A 20099-nucleotide genomic window follows, 5' to 3' on the forward strand; every position below is an offset into this window, starting at 1 on the left:
ATATTCTTAAAATTCAGCTTACTAATAAATAAAAATTTTAAACTTTAGTAAATTCACAAGGAGAGAGGAATGGAAAATAACTGTGCCCTAATAGGAAAAAGTATCCTAGCCCACAGCAATAGTATATTCCTTTATTCCAACTGAATGGAGTTCAATGAGGGTTGAAGAATGGTGTCATGAAAAAAAAAAAAAAAGAAAGAAAAAAAGAATGGTGTCATGACCAAATTGATCCCCATTGAAGAAAGAAGAAATGTATGAGCACTCAGGGAGATGTGATGCCAGCTGGAAGGCTCTCTCAGTTCCTGTTATCGCCAGGATATGGGTAATCCACTGGAACTATAATTATAAGTTTGAATGGGTTTCTTGATTTTCCAACTCTCTGTGAAGGCTGTCTCCGTATTTTCATTGTCTATTGGAAAACAGTGCTTAAAAACATTTCTCTTTTGACCTTAAATCCATTTGCCCTTTGAGTTTATTTGTAGCAGGCTTTTGAGTCCATGTGATATAGAACAATGTAGTCAGTATTTTCTCTGTAAATAAAAATTCCCTAAAGCAGCTTGCACATATACAAGACTCTGCTGTTTTCTCTGAGATACCTAGGGACAACCAACAAGGAGAATGAAAGCTACAAGTGTCCTCTGTAGGCTGAGGTCATTTCTTCGATAATTTTATTCCTCTAAGAATAGAACAAACTCCACAATTTGTCATACTTTGAAATACAAAGTATCAAAGCTATGAAATATAAATATGTGGTTTACCTTTGTGGTAAAGAAGGTGTGAGTAATTTACTTTTTCACTTAGCTTATAAGCAAATTTGAAGGAGACAGTGTTAAGTGGATTGAGGATAAACTGTTAATATATTTCTCTTTTTTCCCTTTTATTATTCTGTCAAAAGGATAGAAAGGACCCAGATGTATGCACAGTATTGGCTTGTTTCCAAACTCTGTCATCAGATTAGCATTCAACTTAATGTTTTGGGGGTTAGCCATTATAATTAATCTTCTCTAAGTGCAGAAAGATACTTAGTACTATGTCTCTACTCATTATTTAGATTTCTAGTTCTATAGTGAAGGACCTCAGAAAAAGATTAATTAAGTCAAACACATTGGGGTTATTCTCCCATCATTGTACAAGGGATTTACTTTTATAGCTAGCATTAGTGTTAGTGAATATTTTTCATTCAGTCTTCTAGAATATCAATGAAACCAAAGATTTCTGAAGTGAGCTTGTCCAGCAAAATGCATACCAGTTTTATCCTAGAGTATTTCTGATATTTTACTTTTATATACTACTATAATAGCCAGATTTTAATAAAGATAGTTCACACTAGATTTTAGGGAAATATAAGGTTTAAATTATAGGAAAAATAACAGGCTCTAAAACCAATTATTTTCCATATGCTTACTAAATTTAACTTCCCTCTGCTAAATATGATAACTTACAATGTATAATCTGCAAGACTGCTTATAATATAAAAATTTCATTTTCATATCTAATGTCTTTAAATTTAACCTCAAATATTTGAAATACTAAAGGACACAGTCTAAAATTTACCATTTGGAGTGACACAAACAGATAACTAATTTGAGTTTTGATCCTGCTGAAGATTATTCAAAAATGTCTGGAGGAGTATAGCCACAGAGAACTTCCAGGTATGCAGGCTGAGTTTAGAGAAGGTAGTGGTATTAGAGACATTATAACCAATGTTATGTGGATCTTAGCTGAAAGTAGAGAGTACCAGAGGAATGTCTATCTGTGTTTCATTGACCATGCAAAGGCTTTTGAATGTGTGGATCACAACATGTCGTGGCTAACCTACAGCGGAATGAGAATCCCAGACACTTGACTTTGTTCATGCAAAATTTGTTCTTGGATCAGGAGGTAGTTGTCAGAACAGAGCAAAAAAAAAAAAAATTTCATATTTCAAAATCAGGAAAGGTATATTCCAGGGATGCATCTTATATCCATTCTAGCAATTCTCTGTTGATGTACTGTTCTAATCATTTTTGGATAATCTTCAACAAAATTAGCTTGCCTGTGATGCTAGTGACAGTCTTTGATAATTTCCACATTCTGTTCAATTTCTTTTCGACGGGGGGCGAATGGGATTAAATAAGGGTTTCTTCCAGTCAGTTGGCCAAATAGCTATCTATATCAATACCTCAGAGTTGTTGTTGTTGTTGTTGTTGTTGTTATGTGCCGTCGAGTCGCTTGCGACTCATAGTGACCCTATGTACAACAGCCCTAAACTCTGCTCTGTCCTGGGCCAATCACACTGTCTCTGACACTCCCATCCCGATTACTCCAGTCACTGAATCAATCTACCTCATAGAGGACCTTCCCCTCCTGCGCTGTCCCTCTACCCTCCCAAACATGATGTCCCTCTCCAAGGACCTGTCCCTCCTTACAACATGTCCAAAGTATGTTAGACGGAGCCTCAGAATCCTTGCCTCCAAGGAACCGCCCAGCTTGTCCCTTTCCAGGATTAATCTCTTGTTTTCCTAGCAGTCCATGCTACCCTCAATACTCTTCTCCAGCACCACAGCTCAAAGGCATCAATTCTCTTTTTATCCTCCGTAGTCATTGTCCAATTATCTGATGCATAACAAGTGATTGCAGAGACCATGGCTTCTATCAGATGCACCTTAGTCTCCAGAGAGACTCTTCAGTACTTTGGAGAGGTACCTAACAGCCGACTTTCCAATGGCAATATGCCTTTTAATTTCCTGGCTACTGATGCTAAGAGTGTTGACTGTGGAGCCAAGCAAACTAAAGCTGTGAACAATCTCAATCTCTTCACCATCCAATGCTGCCAATTGGTCCAGTGGTGAGAATCTTTGTCCCCTTGAAATTGAGCCTCAATCCATACTGAAGGCTATAGTCCTTGACCCTCTGTAGCAAGCGCTTCAGGTCCTCCTCAGTTTCAGCAAGCAGGGTTGTGTCATTTGCATATCGCAGATTGTTGATAGATCTTCCACCAATCTTGACCCCACATTCCTCCTCATAGAGCCCAGCCTCCCAGAGAGTCTGTTCTGCATACAGGTTGAAAAGGCATGGTGACAGGAGACACCTGGCCTATGCCCTTCCCAGTGTTGAACCATGCAGTGTTTCCTTGCTCTGTTCTGAAGACTGCCTCCTGGTCCAAATATAGGTTTCTCATTAGCATGATCAAGTGTTCTGGGATTCCATTCTTCTCAGAGTCAGCCACAGTTTATGGAGATCCACACATAACACACATATCATAACCTATGATACCTCATAGTGCACTATAATTATTTATTTTTTTTAAATTAAAACTAATCATTTTAATAGCAATAGTGTTAAGTGTTTGCTTTTGACGTCTATAACTTAATAGTTCATTTGCTATTATTATTGGAAAATGTTATTGGAAAAGTTTTTAAGGGATATGGAATGATTTTTTTTTTATGGAAGCACAGCTAATCAAAAATGTTTTAATGATTAATGTTTAGATGTTATTTAACAGTGGGGGCATATCCAGAGGAGCTAAGCACACTTTGACAGCACCCTATTGAATGCTATTGTTTCTGTATTGACATATGTAAAGACAGCTGCAAACTAGTACCTAGGAAGGAAGATATACATTTGCAAGTATACAGATTCTAGGGTTGGCAAGGTCAATGTGAACAGATGTTGTGACTCTTCCCAAACAACACCCACAAGACTAGTAAGAGAACCCATTGGTTCCCTAGAATATGAATGTGCAAAATTAAAGCATGGTAAACTGATATTTACATACATATCAAACCAACAATTAGTTTATACACTGTGGATGACCTTCTAAGATATGTCATGTGTGTTTCAATGTATGCTTTTTCTTTTCAACAAAGAAGGTATTTGGAGGCTAAATTCCAGCCTGGTAAATGACACACACATTAGTTCTTACCTGGCTGAACACTGCCTCAAGTGTGTAAGACACAATTTTACAATAAGGAGTAGATTATGTTTAAGCAAGCGGTTCTAAAAAATCTTTAGATTTTAAGCAGAAAAAAAACCCACCCCTCCTAAAATCACAATTAAGTTACATTAAATAAATGATCGCCATCCAATTTCCCAGTTCTCTTACACTGTGACTATTTTAAATTTTATCTTAAAAATTCTAAAGTCTCATCTCCCATCCTGCTCCCCTTTAACTTGTTTTGATAAACTAGGCACATTTGAAAAGGAAGCTTTGTGTCAAAACAGATAGCAGTACAGAGATCAATCCATGTTTGGACCCTGGCAATCAGCTCCTCAGTGCTCATGTCTGGACGCTGACAAATAATATGTGTTCACTCATCACCTCTGAAAAGGACACATCCTCTCACACAGTGAAAAGCAAAATGGGCTTGTCTCCTGTATAAAAACACTGAGCACTTCAGAAACGGAAAACAGCTTGATCACCCATCAGCCTATTCCTCCCTAAAACCTTGAAGGCCAAAGAATATACTTTTTTGATTCCCCCTCAACCTTTATTTTTCTTTTATACATTATTAATAGTGGCACTCAACATAAAAAAAATAAGATCTATTAAAAAGTTAAACTGACTGTCCCATTAGATTGGTGCCTGCTTGATTTAAAAGCCAAGATTACAAAACTGACAGGGCAGTTTTCTGCTCTCATGTGGATGTGTCACTTGAAATTTTGTGTCACATGCTAGATGTTTCACAAATCTCATTTTGGTTTTTTTTTTTAATTTTTCTGAACAGAGCTATTTTTAAAAAAAGAATAAAAACCGGGAACATACTCTAATTTAAACTAATAAGCTTTGGGCCCTGCTTTTTAAAATTTTAAGGCATGTGTCTTTCTCTTACGGTAACAACATTGTACAAATTTACACTGACAATCACATGCATGATCTACAGTAAAAAAAAAAAAAGGTCTGGGTTACAGTGTTTTTAAATTGTGAATCGCAATTCAGCACCTATCATGTTAAAACTAATAAGCAACAGCAGTGTCATATACTATAATAACACTCTCTTTTCCACAGTCTAGCGCAGCGTTGTTGAGAGCCCAGAAATGTTAAAAATCTTATGTCTACTTGTAGAATCAGTATACATTTTCTAGGGGTTTGGAATTGATGAAGGAAGTCCTATGTGAATCACACTATTGTAGGCCGACTAGTTACAGCAGCTGTTAACAAGCATCAGGCACAACGCATTGTGCTTACAATCAGACGCGTGGTTTGGAGGTTCTCAGCTCTTAGTCTTCAATCCTTGCGCTGTTTCCAGGACTTCACATTGTGTTCCAGGGAAGAAAAGCTGTAGGTCTGTCCATTCACGGCGGCCACCGAGCTGTTGTGATGATCCCTCTGGTGGTCTTTCCTCCGGCTGGCCCCCTTCTTGTTGTAGGTGGAATGATTCTTGATATTGTTCTTGTTGTTACATGGCATAGTCACCTGTGATTCATAGTGACCCTAAGTACACTAGGTCTGAACCCTACCCTATCCTGATTCGGTCTCACCATATCCCACAGACCTAATCCAATTTCTCCAGTCACTGGGTCAATCCATCTAATCTTGGGTCTTCCTCTCCTGTGCTCTCCCTCCACCTTTCCATGCATGATGTCCCTCTCTAAGGGCTGGTCTCTCCTGGCCATGTGCACAAAGTACGTGAAAAGGAGGCTCAAAATCCTTGTCTTCAGGGAACATTCTAGTTTCACCCTCTCTTGGACAGACCAGTTTGTTCTCCTGGCAGTCTATGATATGTTCAGTATTCTTCGAATACACCAGAATTAAAACAATTAGTCAGAAAATACAGATTTAAAATAATATTTTGTTGCCATATGCCATTGAGTCCACTCTGACTCATAACAACCTTATCAATAAAAGCTCTGAATCCTGCTCTATTCTGAGCCAATCTTAGTTCTTCTAACATACCTACACTCATTACCTCAGTTACTGTGTCAGTCTGCTCATCAAGGTCGTCCTCTCTTGCACTGTCCCTCCACTTTCACAGATATGATGTCCTTCTCCAAGGACTGGTTCCTCCAGGCATTATGCCCAAAATATATAAGATGACACTTCAAAATCTTTGCCTCCAAGGAGCAGTATTTTTCCATCCTCTACAGGACATATCTATTTGTTTTCTTGGCAGTCTATGATAATGTTTAATTTTCTTTTCCAACATTAAAACTCAAAAGCATCAATTATTTTCTGTAATCTTTGGTCATTGTATAGCTCTTTCATCCATAGAGAGTAATTATAAACAGCATGGCCTGTTATCAGGCCCATCTTGGTCTCTAGACTGACGTCATTCATCTTTAGCATATTGGAAAGGCCCCTGACAGCAGATTTTTCCAATGCAATTTGTGGTTGTTTTTTTTTTTTATTTTATTTTTTTAACTACTGGTGCCAAGAGTGTTGATTGTGAGCCTTAACAAATTGGAACTGTTAACACTCTCAATCTCTCCTTCATCTATCATGGTATGGCCAATTGGCCCAGTAGTGAGAATCTTTGTTTTCTTGATGTTGAACTATCATTCATATGGCAGATTACCGTTCTTGACCTTCTGCAGCATATGCTTCAGGCCCTCCTCAGTTTCAGTAAATAAGAAATATACTTTAAAATTTCCTTCAACATAATTGTGTTCTTAGAGTATTGGAAATACAGCAGTGTTAGAGAGATAATGTTCGAAATGTAAGATATACACTGAAATAAACTATTTTCTTTTATAATCTAATAGAGAGACTGTGAAATCATAATAAATTCACGTATCTTTTTCTGATATACCCATATGGACCAGGTAATGGTTATCTATTACCAGATTTGGAATGTGTAGTAGGGGTTGTTTTCTCAAATAAAAATAGTTTTTTGGTTTTTTTTTTTCTAGAATAGCATGTATTCTTAAAGTAATACATATCCTTAAAAAGTCTCTGAAAAATTAAAAAAAAATATTTTTCCCAAGTGAATAAATGGTCTGAAAAATATTTTTAATTACTGCCAAAGATTTTAGATCATTAATTTCTCATGTTTTGGACTTCCCAAAACATATGGTGTAAAGTTGATTTTGTGAGAGAGTTGTTGTTGTTTTTTAATATCACAAACAAAGGTACAGAGAATATACTTGTACATGTATAAATGATATGACATAAATTCTTAGCAAACAAATTGATGAATTCTAGAAAAACTATCTTTTTATTTAGAAGATTTTTTCTGACATTTTGATATAAAATTAAACATTGAAATAACATAGTGTGTGCTTATGCCAATGAACTCAAAATAACACCTGTAAATATGTTAATACTTTTAAGAAAAAAATTTAATTTGTTGTTTTAGTCTAAATTTCATTGCTTCTTATTGGATTTTAAAAAAATGTCATAGGTATACTACAAGTCATATTAAGTTTAAATGAAATATTAAGAATTGTAAAGAACTTTACCTTTTCTTTCACTTAGTAACTAAAATGTTAACTTTTTATAATTCTATAAAGCTGTAGGCCCAAGTCTTCTGAGTCAAAGACAAAGGACTTTAAGATTTGGAGTGTGAGTGATAATCACTGGAGATATTAACAGAGCCAGGCAAGACAGAATTACAAGAGATCAATGAATAATTGTCTCCGAACACTACCTAATTTACCGTGAAGGAATTGCTAATAAAAATGTTTCTAATTATTATAAAAATTCCCATTTTAAAAAATAAATTACAGTATTTGCTGATACTTATTATCTTCCCCTTTCTTTCTCATTGAAACTGCTATAGAAGCAACTTATTGTTGATTCATCATTGGGTTTCCAATACTCTAAATCACACAGGAGATTTTCTTTCTCCTGTGGAGCACGGGTGGATTCAAACCACCGGAAATGAATGTTTGGATTTGCATCTTGAGTCTTTATTAATTATACCATCAAGACTTCCTATTGAATGTATATCATATCAATTTCTCATCAATTTATTATCCATATTTTAATCTATATGGTCATGCTTTAACAATTATTTTGTTTTTGCTTAGTTTAATAAAATAATACTCTTTATTATTTTCTAAATAATTATTTTGTTAATAATTTTTCAAAGCCTTGTCTTTTAATAACAAATAATCACCTTTATTTTCATATTATGTTTGTTGTAAGCTATTGCTAAATTTTAATCTTTTTTCTGCGAAGTAGATTTCTAATATGCTTATTTTAAAATATTGACCAATAGGCTAAGTTGATTTCATTTAATGAAAACAATATTTTATTTAATTTTTAATGAAAAATATTTTCTTTAATTTGGGACATCCTTCCAATATTAACTAAACTATCTTTGAGATGTGAATATTTGAATGCATTTCTTTCATTCTGTTAACAAATACCTGTTAATTGAAACAGTGCACAACCATGATGCGCTAGTCAATGGAATTACCTCTACCTTCACAATGCTTACCTCTAATGAGAGGTATATGAAAGAAACCATGTTTTAGAATTCAAAAGACTGACTTTAATCATAGTGGCTAATACCAGCACCATCATCTAACTCAGAAATGGAGTGGATTGATAATTCAAGTAGATTTTTTATCAAAGTAATGTGCAAACTAAAGAGTATTAAAGGGAATATTATAGAAGACTGTGGGTAAACAATTAAAATTTCATGCTGATTATGTGGCTGAAAAGTAATAAAAATGACAATTTGTATGAAGTTAAAGTCCATCTGGGCAACCTGAATACTTCATTCATTAGAGTAACCATTTACAATAATTAAGTATTTAATTCTTTACTAAATTTTAAAACAACTATTTCTATTCTTGAGAGTTATTATAAATAATATAAAGTCAATCAAGAAATTTAGTAAGACTTTTTTGTTTAATTTATTTAGCCAATTTGCAAATTTATTTGACTTCAGTGATCCTAAAACTCACAGATACTTTGAGAAATTCTAGGCACATTATTGTATGTTATTGATGTGTGCAGTGGAGTGGGACCCTACAGGCGGTTTTCTGAGAAAGTAAACTACCTGGGAAGAAATTGCCCACTTAGCCACCAGAGCTTAGTATTGCATCTACATCACACAGTTTTTACAACATGTAGTTTTCAAGACTATTACTCACAACTGAACCAATAAGAAATTCAAGGTATTTGGGGAAAATGTTGAAATTGTCAAGGATTGTATTAGGTCTATAATCAACAGCTATAAACAAAGCAAGGGTTGCATAGGGAAGGACATATCTGACCTTTACCAATATTATAAAGGAGACTGTCCCTGCCACCAAAATCAACAAAACAGAGCCAGACATGTCAGAGGTCCTATGTTCCCACACCTCTTTCTATTGATTCCAACTCTGATGCCAAAGCTCACAGACCACACAGAACCATATTAGTAAAAAAGAAAAAAAAAAGCTGTAATTCGGGTTAGTAGCAGAATACTGTCACTAAGTCAGGACAACTTCCAAAATACGTTTGCAGGCACTTCAGCATCCTTGAGTATCTATGTTTTAGGCCATAGAGCTAAAAGCTCTAAGTCCTGCCAATTATGCAATTATGGTTCCCTTTCAAACTCCAAGTTGTCAAAAAAAAAAAACAACTGGGGCGAAGAATCTTTATTCTGGTTCCATAAGGTAGCAGTTTCAGAATCTGTCTCACATCAGATCTCTGATTCTTTGCTTCCGCTGCTATGGCTGCTCTTCCTATAGGGCCTGTTCTGGCTGGCACAAGAATCTCTGGCCCCAAAGCATGGGTTGCATTCTCTTGTTGTGTCTTTTATGGGGAGGTTCTCAAATTCTGCTGCTGGATCCACTCAATTGAATGGCGAGATTAGGCAATTCCTTTGTGGATGGTGAGACCAGCTATTACCTTGTGGACAGACTAACATACATTAATTTCATATCTAACCCATTCACATGGCAATGTCAGAACATGAATAGGGAGTCATTTTGAATAACAACCCTTTAACACCACAACAGCATACTAACAGTAATAAAGAATTAAGAAAAATTGAGGCTTCACCACCTATTCTTTGTTGCCCAACTTTTGTTCCATGTCTTACGTCTTTATTCCTCTACTAGCTCTTTATTTCATGTAAATAACCTACTTATTCTGGAAAACATGCTTCATTGCAAACTTAAAAACAAAACAAAACAACAAAATAAAAACAACTAAAATAAAGTAATATTTAACTATTTCAAAACTGAAGGTTAGTGAGGTGGGGAGGAAGTACAAAGCTTTCATTATACTCTTGAAGAAAATGTTAAATTTTCCTTTATTATATTGGCCATGAATAACTTTTAGTCTTCGGTCTAATTTTTCTTCTATCCTACTTTTTTGTACTGTAATGTAATGAAGTCAGTATTTCCAAATATTGTTTTATTTCTTCTCTATTTGAATTAAATATTTTGTTTGAAACTGAATATTGTTGATGTTTATACAATTTCTGATTCTTGAGAGATGATCCATTAGAACAGCCACTCACTCATTCACTTTCTTTCAGGAATTTCCAATCCATCCATACCTAATCCTCCATCAGGTCTTGAGGCTGTAAATTCCAAAAGGAGACTGCTCATCTCTCTTGAGAGGATCTAATATAAGGTTTCAATCACCAGAAGCACTTTATCTTCAGGTAAACAACAAAACTCACTATGGACTTCACTACCACAGCTTTCTCAAAACTCAAACTCATTGTAGCTACATCAGAATTAACTCAGCTGATCCTCCAGTGGGTTTTCAAGACTATGAATCACTTCGTAGGAGATTGCTCATCTTTCTCCTGTGGAGTTCCTGGTGTATTCATATCACCAGAAGGGCATGGTCTGGGGATTAGCAATGCAACTCTCTAGGGAGTAAGTCACTATAGAAATTTATTATTTATGTGATTCATGTGAACTTCAGCAGCATCTCGTTTCACAGATGGGCAAAAATTGTATCCTTGTTGCTGTTAGATGCTGTCAAGTGAAGCAACATCAAGTAGAGTGACAACTCACAGCAATCCTGTGGACAGCCGATCAGAACCCTACCCTATCCTGTGACATTTTCATCATCTCTGACATACTAGAGCCCATTGCTGAAGTAATTGTATTTTATTGGAAGTCTTTCTCTTCTTTACTGACCCTCTACTTTCCAAGCATGATGTCCCTTGTATAGCTACATGCCTAAAGTATGAAAAAAGAAGCTTTACCGTCTTTGCTTCCAAGGAACACTCTAGCTGCAGTTTTCCCAAGACACATTAGTTTGTTCTTTTGTTAGTCCATGGGCTATTCTGTACTCATCTCTAACTCTACAAATCAAAGGCATCAGCTCTTCTGTTATCCTTATTCATTGTCCAGCTTTCTGATTCATAGGTGATGGTTGAGGCGACCATGGTTTGAATCAGGTGTACGTTGGTCTTCAAACTGACATCATTATCCCTAACTTGTATCAAAGATGGTGATTGTGATTCAAGAAAGATCAAATAATTGACAGCTTCAATCCTTTCTTTCTTTGTCACAATGTTGATTGTTAGTCCTGTAGTGAGTACCTTTGTTTTCTTGACATTAAGATGCAGTCCATACTCACAGGTGTTTTCTTTGATCTTCTGCATTAAGCATTTCTTATCAGCAAAGTTGTGTCATCTGCATAATGCAGGTTGTTGATGAAACTTCCTCCAATCTTGATCCCACACCCTATATGTTCAGCTTTGTGAACAAGTGCTCAGCATAGAGATTGAATAGGTATGCAAAAAGGATACAACCCTGGCACACATCCTTCCTGATTTTAAACCATGCAGTGTTCCCTTGTTCTGTTCAGGCAACAGTGTTTTTGTTTCATCCATAAGAGCACAATTAAATGTTTTCAGATTCTCATTCTTCTCAATGTTAGCCATATTCTTTTTTATTATCCAGACAGGGTAATGCCTTTGTATAGCCAATAAAACACAAATAGACATTCTTCTGCTATTCTTTGCCTTCAGCCAGTATCTATCTGACATCAGCAATGATATCCCTGGTGCCACAGCATCTTCACGTACCAGTTTGAACTTCTGGTAGTTCACTGTCACTGTATATTGTTCTAGCTATTTTTTAAATTATATTCAACAATATTTTGCTTGCATGAGATATTAATGATGTTGTTGAATAATTTCCACAATCTGTTGGATCATCTGTCTTGGGAATGGGGAATTTTTCATAAAGAAAGGCTTGGTCACTGGGTTGCCTTTAAACTATGCTAACTATAATATAATAAATCTAAGTTGTCATGTTTATCACATGAATTTCTATTTACATTTTAACACAAAGGACAAGAAAATTTTTATAAAGTTGTATAACAATTTTTCCTACATAATTTATACACATTAACCTTTTAAACTATTTTTTTAACAAAGCCTACATCCTTCTGCAGGTTTTTAATTCCTCTTAGCTATTTGTATTTAACATTGTCTTTACTTAGATTATATTTTAAGACTAATAAATAGTAAAAAATTCCTGATGTTACTTATGAAAATAATATTTTAAAACTCATTTCAACTTTATATCTCAAAACATTGTAATAGATATGTATGTAATAAAATGTTCAACAGTTCAGCCATCTTCACTTTGTACTCTTTTGTTACGTTAGTTATGTCCACTGTGATGTTCAAACATTCCCCTAACTTGTTCCTCTATGATGCTTTCTTACAGTCTATATTCATGGCTTCTCTCTCTCCCACATAACAGCCTCAAATAATCTGGGAGAAAAAAGAGCCAATCCACCATTTGGAGTAGAGGATATTATTTAGAAATGTCAATTATCTATTGATGGTAAAATTTGTGACTCTCATATTTTTAGAGAGTTCTGAGGGCTTATTCTGTAGGTAGTTGCACTGCAAAAACAAAGACTATACTTCTTCTATTGGTTCAAATCCACCAGCAACTTTCTGCACTATCCACAGAAGGATATCCATATGTTGTCCTGGTTCCTGTTGGAAACCTCCACAAGTCTGGAGTCTTTGATGTCTTGAAGATGAAGGAGAAAGATGTTCTCAAATTCCTTGAAGCAGGACAACACTTCGGTCACACCAACCTTGACTTCCAAATAGAAGAGTACATCTACAAAAGGAAAAGTGATGGCATCTGCATCATAAACCTGAAGAAGACCTGGGAGAAACTTCTATTGGCAGCTCAGGCCATGGTTGCAGTTGAAAATCCAGTTGATTTTCATGTCAGATCCTCCAGAAATACTGGCCAGAGGCCTGTACTGAAGCTTGCTGCTGCTGCTGCTGCTGCTGCTGCTGCTGCTGCTACTGGAGCCTCTCTTAATGCAGGGTGTTTCATTCCTGACACCTTCATTAACCAGACTGAAGCAGCTTTTCAGAAGCTTCATCTTCTGGTGTTTACTGATGCCAGAACTTACCATCAGTCTCTTACAGAAGCCTCTTACATTAACTTGCCCAGCATTGCCCTGTGTAACACAGATTCACTTCTGCACTATGTGGATATCACTATCCCATACAACAACAAAAGAACTCACTCTGTGGGTCTGCTGTGGTGGATGCTGACCCAGAACGTCCTGCACATGCGTGACAGAATCTCCCTGAAGCACCCCTGGCAGGTCATGCCTGATCTATACCTTCAGAGAAACAGAAAAGGAAAGGCAAGCTGCTACTGCAAAGGCTGTGAGCATAGAGGAGATCAGGGAGAATGGATAGTCCCTGCTCCTGAATTTACTGCTGCTCAACCTGTGGTTGCAGATGGATCCGAAGGCCTACTGAAGGCTGGAGTGCTCAGCATGCAACTGAAGAGTAGTCCAACAAGTTTCTTAAAAACAAAACAAAACAAAACAACAGATTCACCAGCAACTCTGTGGGAGAAAGATGGGAAATAGCTTGTGTAATTTACAATCTCCAAACCAAATAGGTGGTCAGCTAAGAGTTAATTCTGTTACAATGGCAATGATAGAGAAAAACTTTAATATGGACAAGCCTTCATTATACTTGTTTTTGTTTTATACATTTGAGTCCAAACGTAATCCATAGCTGACTGTTCAGTGGATTTTCAGAGGCATTAAACCACACAATAGCAGATTGCTCAACTTTCTCCCATGGAGGAAATGGTGGATTTGAAACAGGTACCTATGAGTTTGCAGGACAATTCCTTACCATTAAGCAATCAATAAACACTTCATTATAGTAAAGGATTTAATAAAGGTAAGTGAATAAATAAAGTGAAAGTAGGCTAAATCAAAAGTATAAACTGAATGGAGGATAAATATTTGGCTTCAACTGTATTTTAATTGCTTTCTTTTCCTTTGTTTTTCTATAGCCAAGATTCTTCAAACAGAAAAGAGTTTAATAATTTATTTTAGGTTTTACAAAGTGATATTTCTTTTTTTGTTGTTGTTGTTGCTGTTATTGTTATGTGTCATGAAATTGGTGTGACTCAGCAACCTTATATATAATAACTGAATGCTGCTTATTCCTGAGCCAGTCTCACTGACTCAGATACATCTAATCCTACTAACCCAGTTTCTATGTCAATCCATCACATTCTGAGTCTTCCCCTCCTGCACTGTCCCTTTACTTTTCAAAGCATGATGTCATTTCTCCAAGAAATGGTCTCTCCTGGCCAAAGTTTGTGAGATGGAGCTTCAAAATCCTTGCCTCCAAGGAGAACCATGGTTTCGCCCCTTTCCAAATAGATTTTATTGTTCCCCTGGTGGTCTGTGGTATGTTCAAAACTGTACTCCAGCACTAAACTCAAAACATCAATTCTTATGTCATCTTTAGTCATTATACAGCTCTCTGATGCATAGCAAGTAACTACAAAGATCGTGGCCTGTATCAGCACACCTCTAGTCTCTAGATGGACATCTTTGTTATTTAGCACATTGGAGAGGTCCTTAAGATCAGACTTCTCCAATACAACTGGTCTATTGATTTCCTAACTTCTGGTGTTGATTGTGGAGCCGAGGAAGATGAAATTATTAACAACCTCAATCTCTTCTCCATTTATCATGTTGCTGCCAATTAGTCCAATGGTGAGAATCTTCTTGATGCTGTTTTTAGTTACCTTTAATTTTGACTCAAGAAAACTCTTTGTATGCAGAGTAAAATTGTTATATAGTATTTCCAAGGATTCTTACATGGACTCAGAATCAGATCAACAGAGCTCTGTTGTAGGGAACATAGCTATCTATGCTATCAATAATAATACATACTTGATAATTTTAGGCACAATATGTGTTAAGGACTTTCATTCGTAGGGTCACTATAGTCATCTATAATTCAACATCACTTGACAACAACAACAACAACAAACACTATATAATTTTTGTGTCTTTTTCATTATTAACAGACATGTGTTCTCATTTTGTGTATAAGTGAAAATAATAATAACTATGTCATTATTTTTGTATAATTGTTGTTCTGTGCTATCAAGTCAGAACTGACTTACAGCTGACTCTTCAGAAGGTTTTCAGAGGCAGTAAATGGCATTGGAGGAGATAGCCCACGCTTCTCCCCAGGACCTAGTTTCAAATCACATGCCTGTGGGTTTGCAACACAGATTCTTACCACTAGGCTACCAGAACTCCCACTCTTTATTTTTAGTTTACTCTTGTGTAATATTAAGCCAAAATGTTAGAACAAAATGTGATTAAATAAATACATTTTGGCTACAAATTTATTTATATCTTTCCTTTTAAGATTTATCACATTTATACTCAGTGAAGAAAGAAATTAATTAAATTAAGGTAATTAAATACATTTATTTATCTAGATAATTCTAAAGGCATTGACAACCTTAGAAAAACTAAACTTCAATTATATCAGTTTTTCAGAAAATAGTACAAATAATAACAAAGCAAATGAGTAAAAAGGACACACATAAGAACTGTATTCATCTCATGCAAACTGAATAAGGAGAGAAGGAAATAAATCTAAGATTTGAAATTTAAATCACTATTGTTTTTTCTATTGTTACTGCTTCTTGAGATTCTATATTGTTTATATTATATAATGTTTCAATTTAATTAGATTTAAGTATCATGTTGTTGTTGTTGTTATGTGCCAGTGAGTGAGTTGCCTGCAACTCATAGTGATCCAATGTACAACAGCTCTGAAACCTGCCTTGTCCTGAGACAGTCTCACTGATTCTGACACACCTATCACCATTGCACCAGTTACTGCATCAATCCATTTCATTTGAGGTTTTCCTTTACTGTGCTATCTGAGCATGATGTCCTCCTCCAAAAACTGGTCGGTCCTTGCCACATGACCTAACTATGTGATATGGATATTAAAAATTCTAGCCTCCAAGGAAAAACTTTGTTTCACCCTCTCCAAAACAGACCTATTTGTTTTATGGCTGTCCATGGTGTGTTCAATACTCTTCTCCAGCACCACAACTCAAAGACATAAGTTTTTCTTCTGTCATCTTTAGTCATCCTTAGTCATTCTCTCACTTTCTGATGCATAGCAGGTAATTGTGAAGATCATGGGAAGATATAATTTTTAAAATTGTTTTTTTAAAGTTTGATTGGGATATGAAAATAATGAAACATGAATGCAGAATAAACTATTCTTTACCATAATGTTTTTTAAGTAATTATTCTTTTTGAGGTAAAAATGTATAACTATTTGTATGTAAACTACTATGGTAACACACCTGTGTGAAATTTTTTTTAATAATATAAAATCATCTTTAAAAAGCTGATGTGCATAGAGATTTAATCTTCAGAAGGTCCCATGCATCAATTTTATCCTCTTTAGATTGTGCATTTCTGGTTGTATTTGACAAGAAGGCAGTTTTGGAACTTCCTCAAAAAGTTGAACATAGAAATTCCATATGACTCAGCACTGAGATTTGTACACCAATGTTCATAGCAGCATTATTCGCCATTGCAAAAACATGGAAACAACCCAAATGTCCAACACAAATGAATGGATTGAGAAATTATGGTAGATTCACAAATTGGAATACTATGCAGCACCCAGGAACAATAACTTTGTAAATTATTACCTAACTTTGGAGAGACTGGACAGCATTATGCTGAGTGAACTGAGTCACAGAAGAATAAATATTGTATAAAATCATTATTGTAGAATGAGTGTAAGCATCCAGGAGGGGTGGGAGAGGCTGGAAGCAGAAGGATGTGGATGTGCAGAGGGAAGGGGAATTAATCATTAGGTTGTATAATTTGATGGGGGCAGTGAGGAAAATTGAAAAAATTTGTTCAAATTTGTATTTGAATTTTGTAAATTAACTAGTAGGAAAAAATGAAAGGCTGAGCTATACAGCTGTAGAATAGAAGCTTTATTTAAAATCTTTCCATTTTTATTGGTTTGCTTAGAAATTTCATATAAATTGTGTTTCACTCTATTCACCATTCATATTGTGTTTCATACAATCATTCTCATGCACTGTATTTTATAAAATTAATCACTATCTAACCTTGCCTATTATTACACTGTCTTTTTACCTGAGTCCTTCTAATTCCCTTCCCCCTCACCCTCCACTCACTGAACTGTACAACCCTATGGTTTTATTTCTACCCATCCTCACTCCTCTGCGCCCATTCTTTCCCCCTTGAGTTCTCATACATGTTTTACTAGTATATTCACACAATGGAATACTATGCAGCACTCAAGAGTAACAATGACAAAAAATACTGCATAACTTGTGAGAGATTCAAAAGCAAGGACAAAAACTGCAAAAGACCATTATTGTAAAAACAGAATGATAACTAATAATAGAAGCTTTTAGTGACTAGTAAAATATTTAGATAAAAAGTATACTGACTTTTCTTAGTACAATTTTTCTGTTGAGCATTATAAGAAATGAATGAGGAAAATCAGTAAATATTAATTATGAGTTTATAGCAAACCACATTGTGCAGAGATTTTTGCAGTAGAAAACCTATAAAATCTAAACATTGATTAATGTTTTGCAACTGACATCAATTTACCAAACAAAATACATAAACAGATACATGGATGTATTTTTTAATCTTTTGGTTATGCATCCATTTTTAACTGTTTTAACCATCTAAAATTGACTCTCAGAGTTCGTTAAAAATAAATTAAATGCTTAGGAGTCCTTATAATGATGATGTGTACATGTATATGCACTGCAACCTATTAAAAGAGTTCAGCTGAAGAATCCTCTAGGATTATAAAGCCCAGTTATTTATGGTTTGGCCTCAGAGATTGCTAACATAATCTGACAGAATATAACAGAGGATATATACCATTGGTTTTTATCTTCAAATTTAAAAAATGCTTTCAGCTTCCAAGTGCACTCTGACAGAGACTCTCTTACAGTATTAACAATATTCAGTGATGATTAACTATTCCTTCTCAGTTATCTCTAAAAACTCAAGAGATGAAAATACAATTGCAAAATATTTAAGTATAATAATAGTCTTAGTGAAATTAATGTGTAATGTCAAGCATTCAGGACCTAATTATGCTAACTAAAATGATACAAAATAATCCTATGTAAGCATGAAAAATGTTTCATTTTACTTATTTATTTAGGTTGATTTTAACTAAGATAGAAGAAAGAATTTGGAATTTTCAGCCAAGCAATATGTTGTTGTTATTGTTGTTAAGTATTGTCAAGTCACCTGTGACTCATAGTGACCATATGCAGAACAACTCTGAAGCCTGCCCTGTACTGAGCCAGTCTAACTGACTCCAATACGCCAACTCCTATCGCCCCAACTACCTGTATAACTTCATCTCTTTAGGGGTCTTCCTTTCCTACTCTGTCCTTCACCCTTCCAAGCATGATGTCCTTCTCCAAGGACTGGTCTCCTGGCCACATGCCCAAAGTGTGTGAGATGTAGCATCAAAATGCTAGTCTCCAAGGAGAAACTTGGTTTCACCCTTTCCAAGACAGACTTATTTATTTTCTTGGTGGTCCATGGTATGTTCAAGACTCTTCTCCAGTATCACATCTAAAAGGCATCAATTCTTCTTCTGTCATCTTTAGTCATTGCCCTGTTCTCTGATGCATAGCAAGTAATTGTGAAGATCATGGTCTGGTCAGATGCACCTTAGTCTCTAGACTGATATCCTTGCTTCTCAGTAGTCTGGAGAGATCACTGAGAGCAGATTTCCAGTGCAAATCGTCTTTTGATTTCCTGAATGCTGGTGCCAGGAGTGTTGATTGTAGTGCCAAGCCAGCTGTAATTATAACAATCTCAATCTCTTCTCCATTTATCAGGGTGTTGCCAATTGGCCCAGTGGTAAGAATCTTTTAAATTAATCATTAATCCTGCAGGGCTCTTTTAATCATTTATTAACATTTTCTGAAAATAAAAATTAATTTTAAAATATGATCAATCAGTATATTGGGAGATAAGAAAGTAAAGTACTACATAGGAAATATGAAGATTTAAGTTTTCAGAAAATAATGATTCTTGAGTAAATCATGGCGGCTTCATGAACAACAGATTGGAATTTTGTGCCTTCCTTAGAGCTCTTTCTGCTCAAGCCCATCATTACAACCAATGTGCCCATCCATTTAATTGAGAGACCTTCCCCAGCATAATGTATTTTTCCAAGAAGTGGTCAAAGTCGGAGTTGAGGGGTAAATGACCAAAAGTGGGAAACGGATGAGTTAAGTTGGGAGGAAATATATTACCTAATGCCAATGTAAGGAAGGTCTCTAAGTGGAGAAACCTGGCCTGAAACGTAATACGTGGATGAGTATGTCTGGCCCAGGAGAAGCCAAATGATTGACTATAATTTTAACAATTGAATGGCTTGAAAAATTAGGATACATTCATATGATGGGATACTATGTAGCGTGCAGAAGCAATGATTTTGTAAATTGCTGCCTAACTTGGGAGGGACTGGAAAGCATTATGCCAAGAGAACTCAGTTATCTTAGTCTCATAAGGAGGCTTAACATAGTACAAAAAGTACTATATGTTTGAAGAACAAACATTTATTTCATAATCCTGGAAATTGGAGTCTTGACCCTGTCAATATTTTCCTTCCAAAGGTGTTGAGAGAGGAACTGTTCCATGCCTTTCTTCTTTTTTCTTGTGGCTCCTGGTAATCTCTGGTATGCCTTCGATTTTTACAGTTATACAAATGGCTTCTTTTTGTGTAATTAATTTTTCTGTTCTCCTTTTTAAAAAATAAGGTACCATTCTGGGATTAGAATTAGTTCTGATTCTTGGTAAAAAGACATCATATTTGAAATGGTAGAGATCTTTAAATTAAAAAAAAAAA

The 20099-nt window shown here is 35.5% G+C and overlaps 1 protein-coding gene across 1 annotated transcript in view; it reads left to right on the top strand.

Annotated features, from left to right (window-relative positions):
* Nucleotides 1-15701, top strand: part of LOC102862594 (40S ribosomal protein SA-like) — an 84928-nt gene extending 69227 nt beyond the window's left edge. The window contains exons 2-3 of the mRNA XM_006894621.1: nucleotides 12707-13658; nucleotides 15634-15701. Of these exons, the coding sequence (XP_006894683.1) occupies nucleotides 12707-13658; nucleotides 15634-15701 (1020 nt within the window). The remainder of the gene's footprint in view (nucleotides 1-12706; nucleotides 13659-15633) is intronic.
* The last annotated feature ends 4398 nt before the right edge of the window (nucleotides 15702-20099 follow it).

The sequence above is a fragment of the Elephantulus edwardii genome, unplaced genomic scaffold, assembly GCF_000299155.1.
Source record: "Elephantulus edwardii isolate Elephantulus edwardi_28Jun2011 unplaced genomic scaffold, EleEdw1.0 scaffold00147, whole genome shotgun sequence".
Classification (NCBI taxonomy): Eukaryota; Metazoa; Chordata; class Mammalia; order Macroscelidea; family Macroscelididae; genus Elephantulus; species Elephantulus edwardii.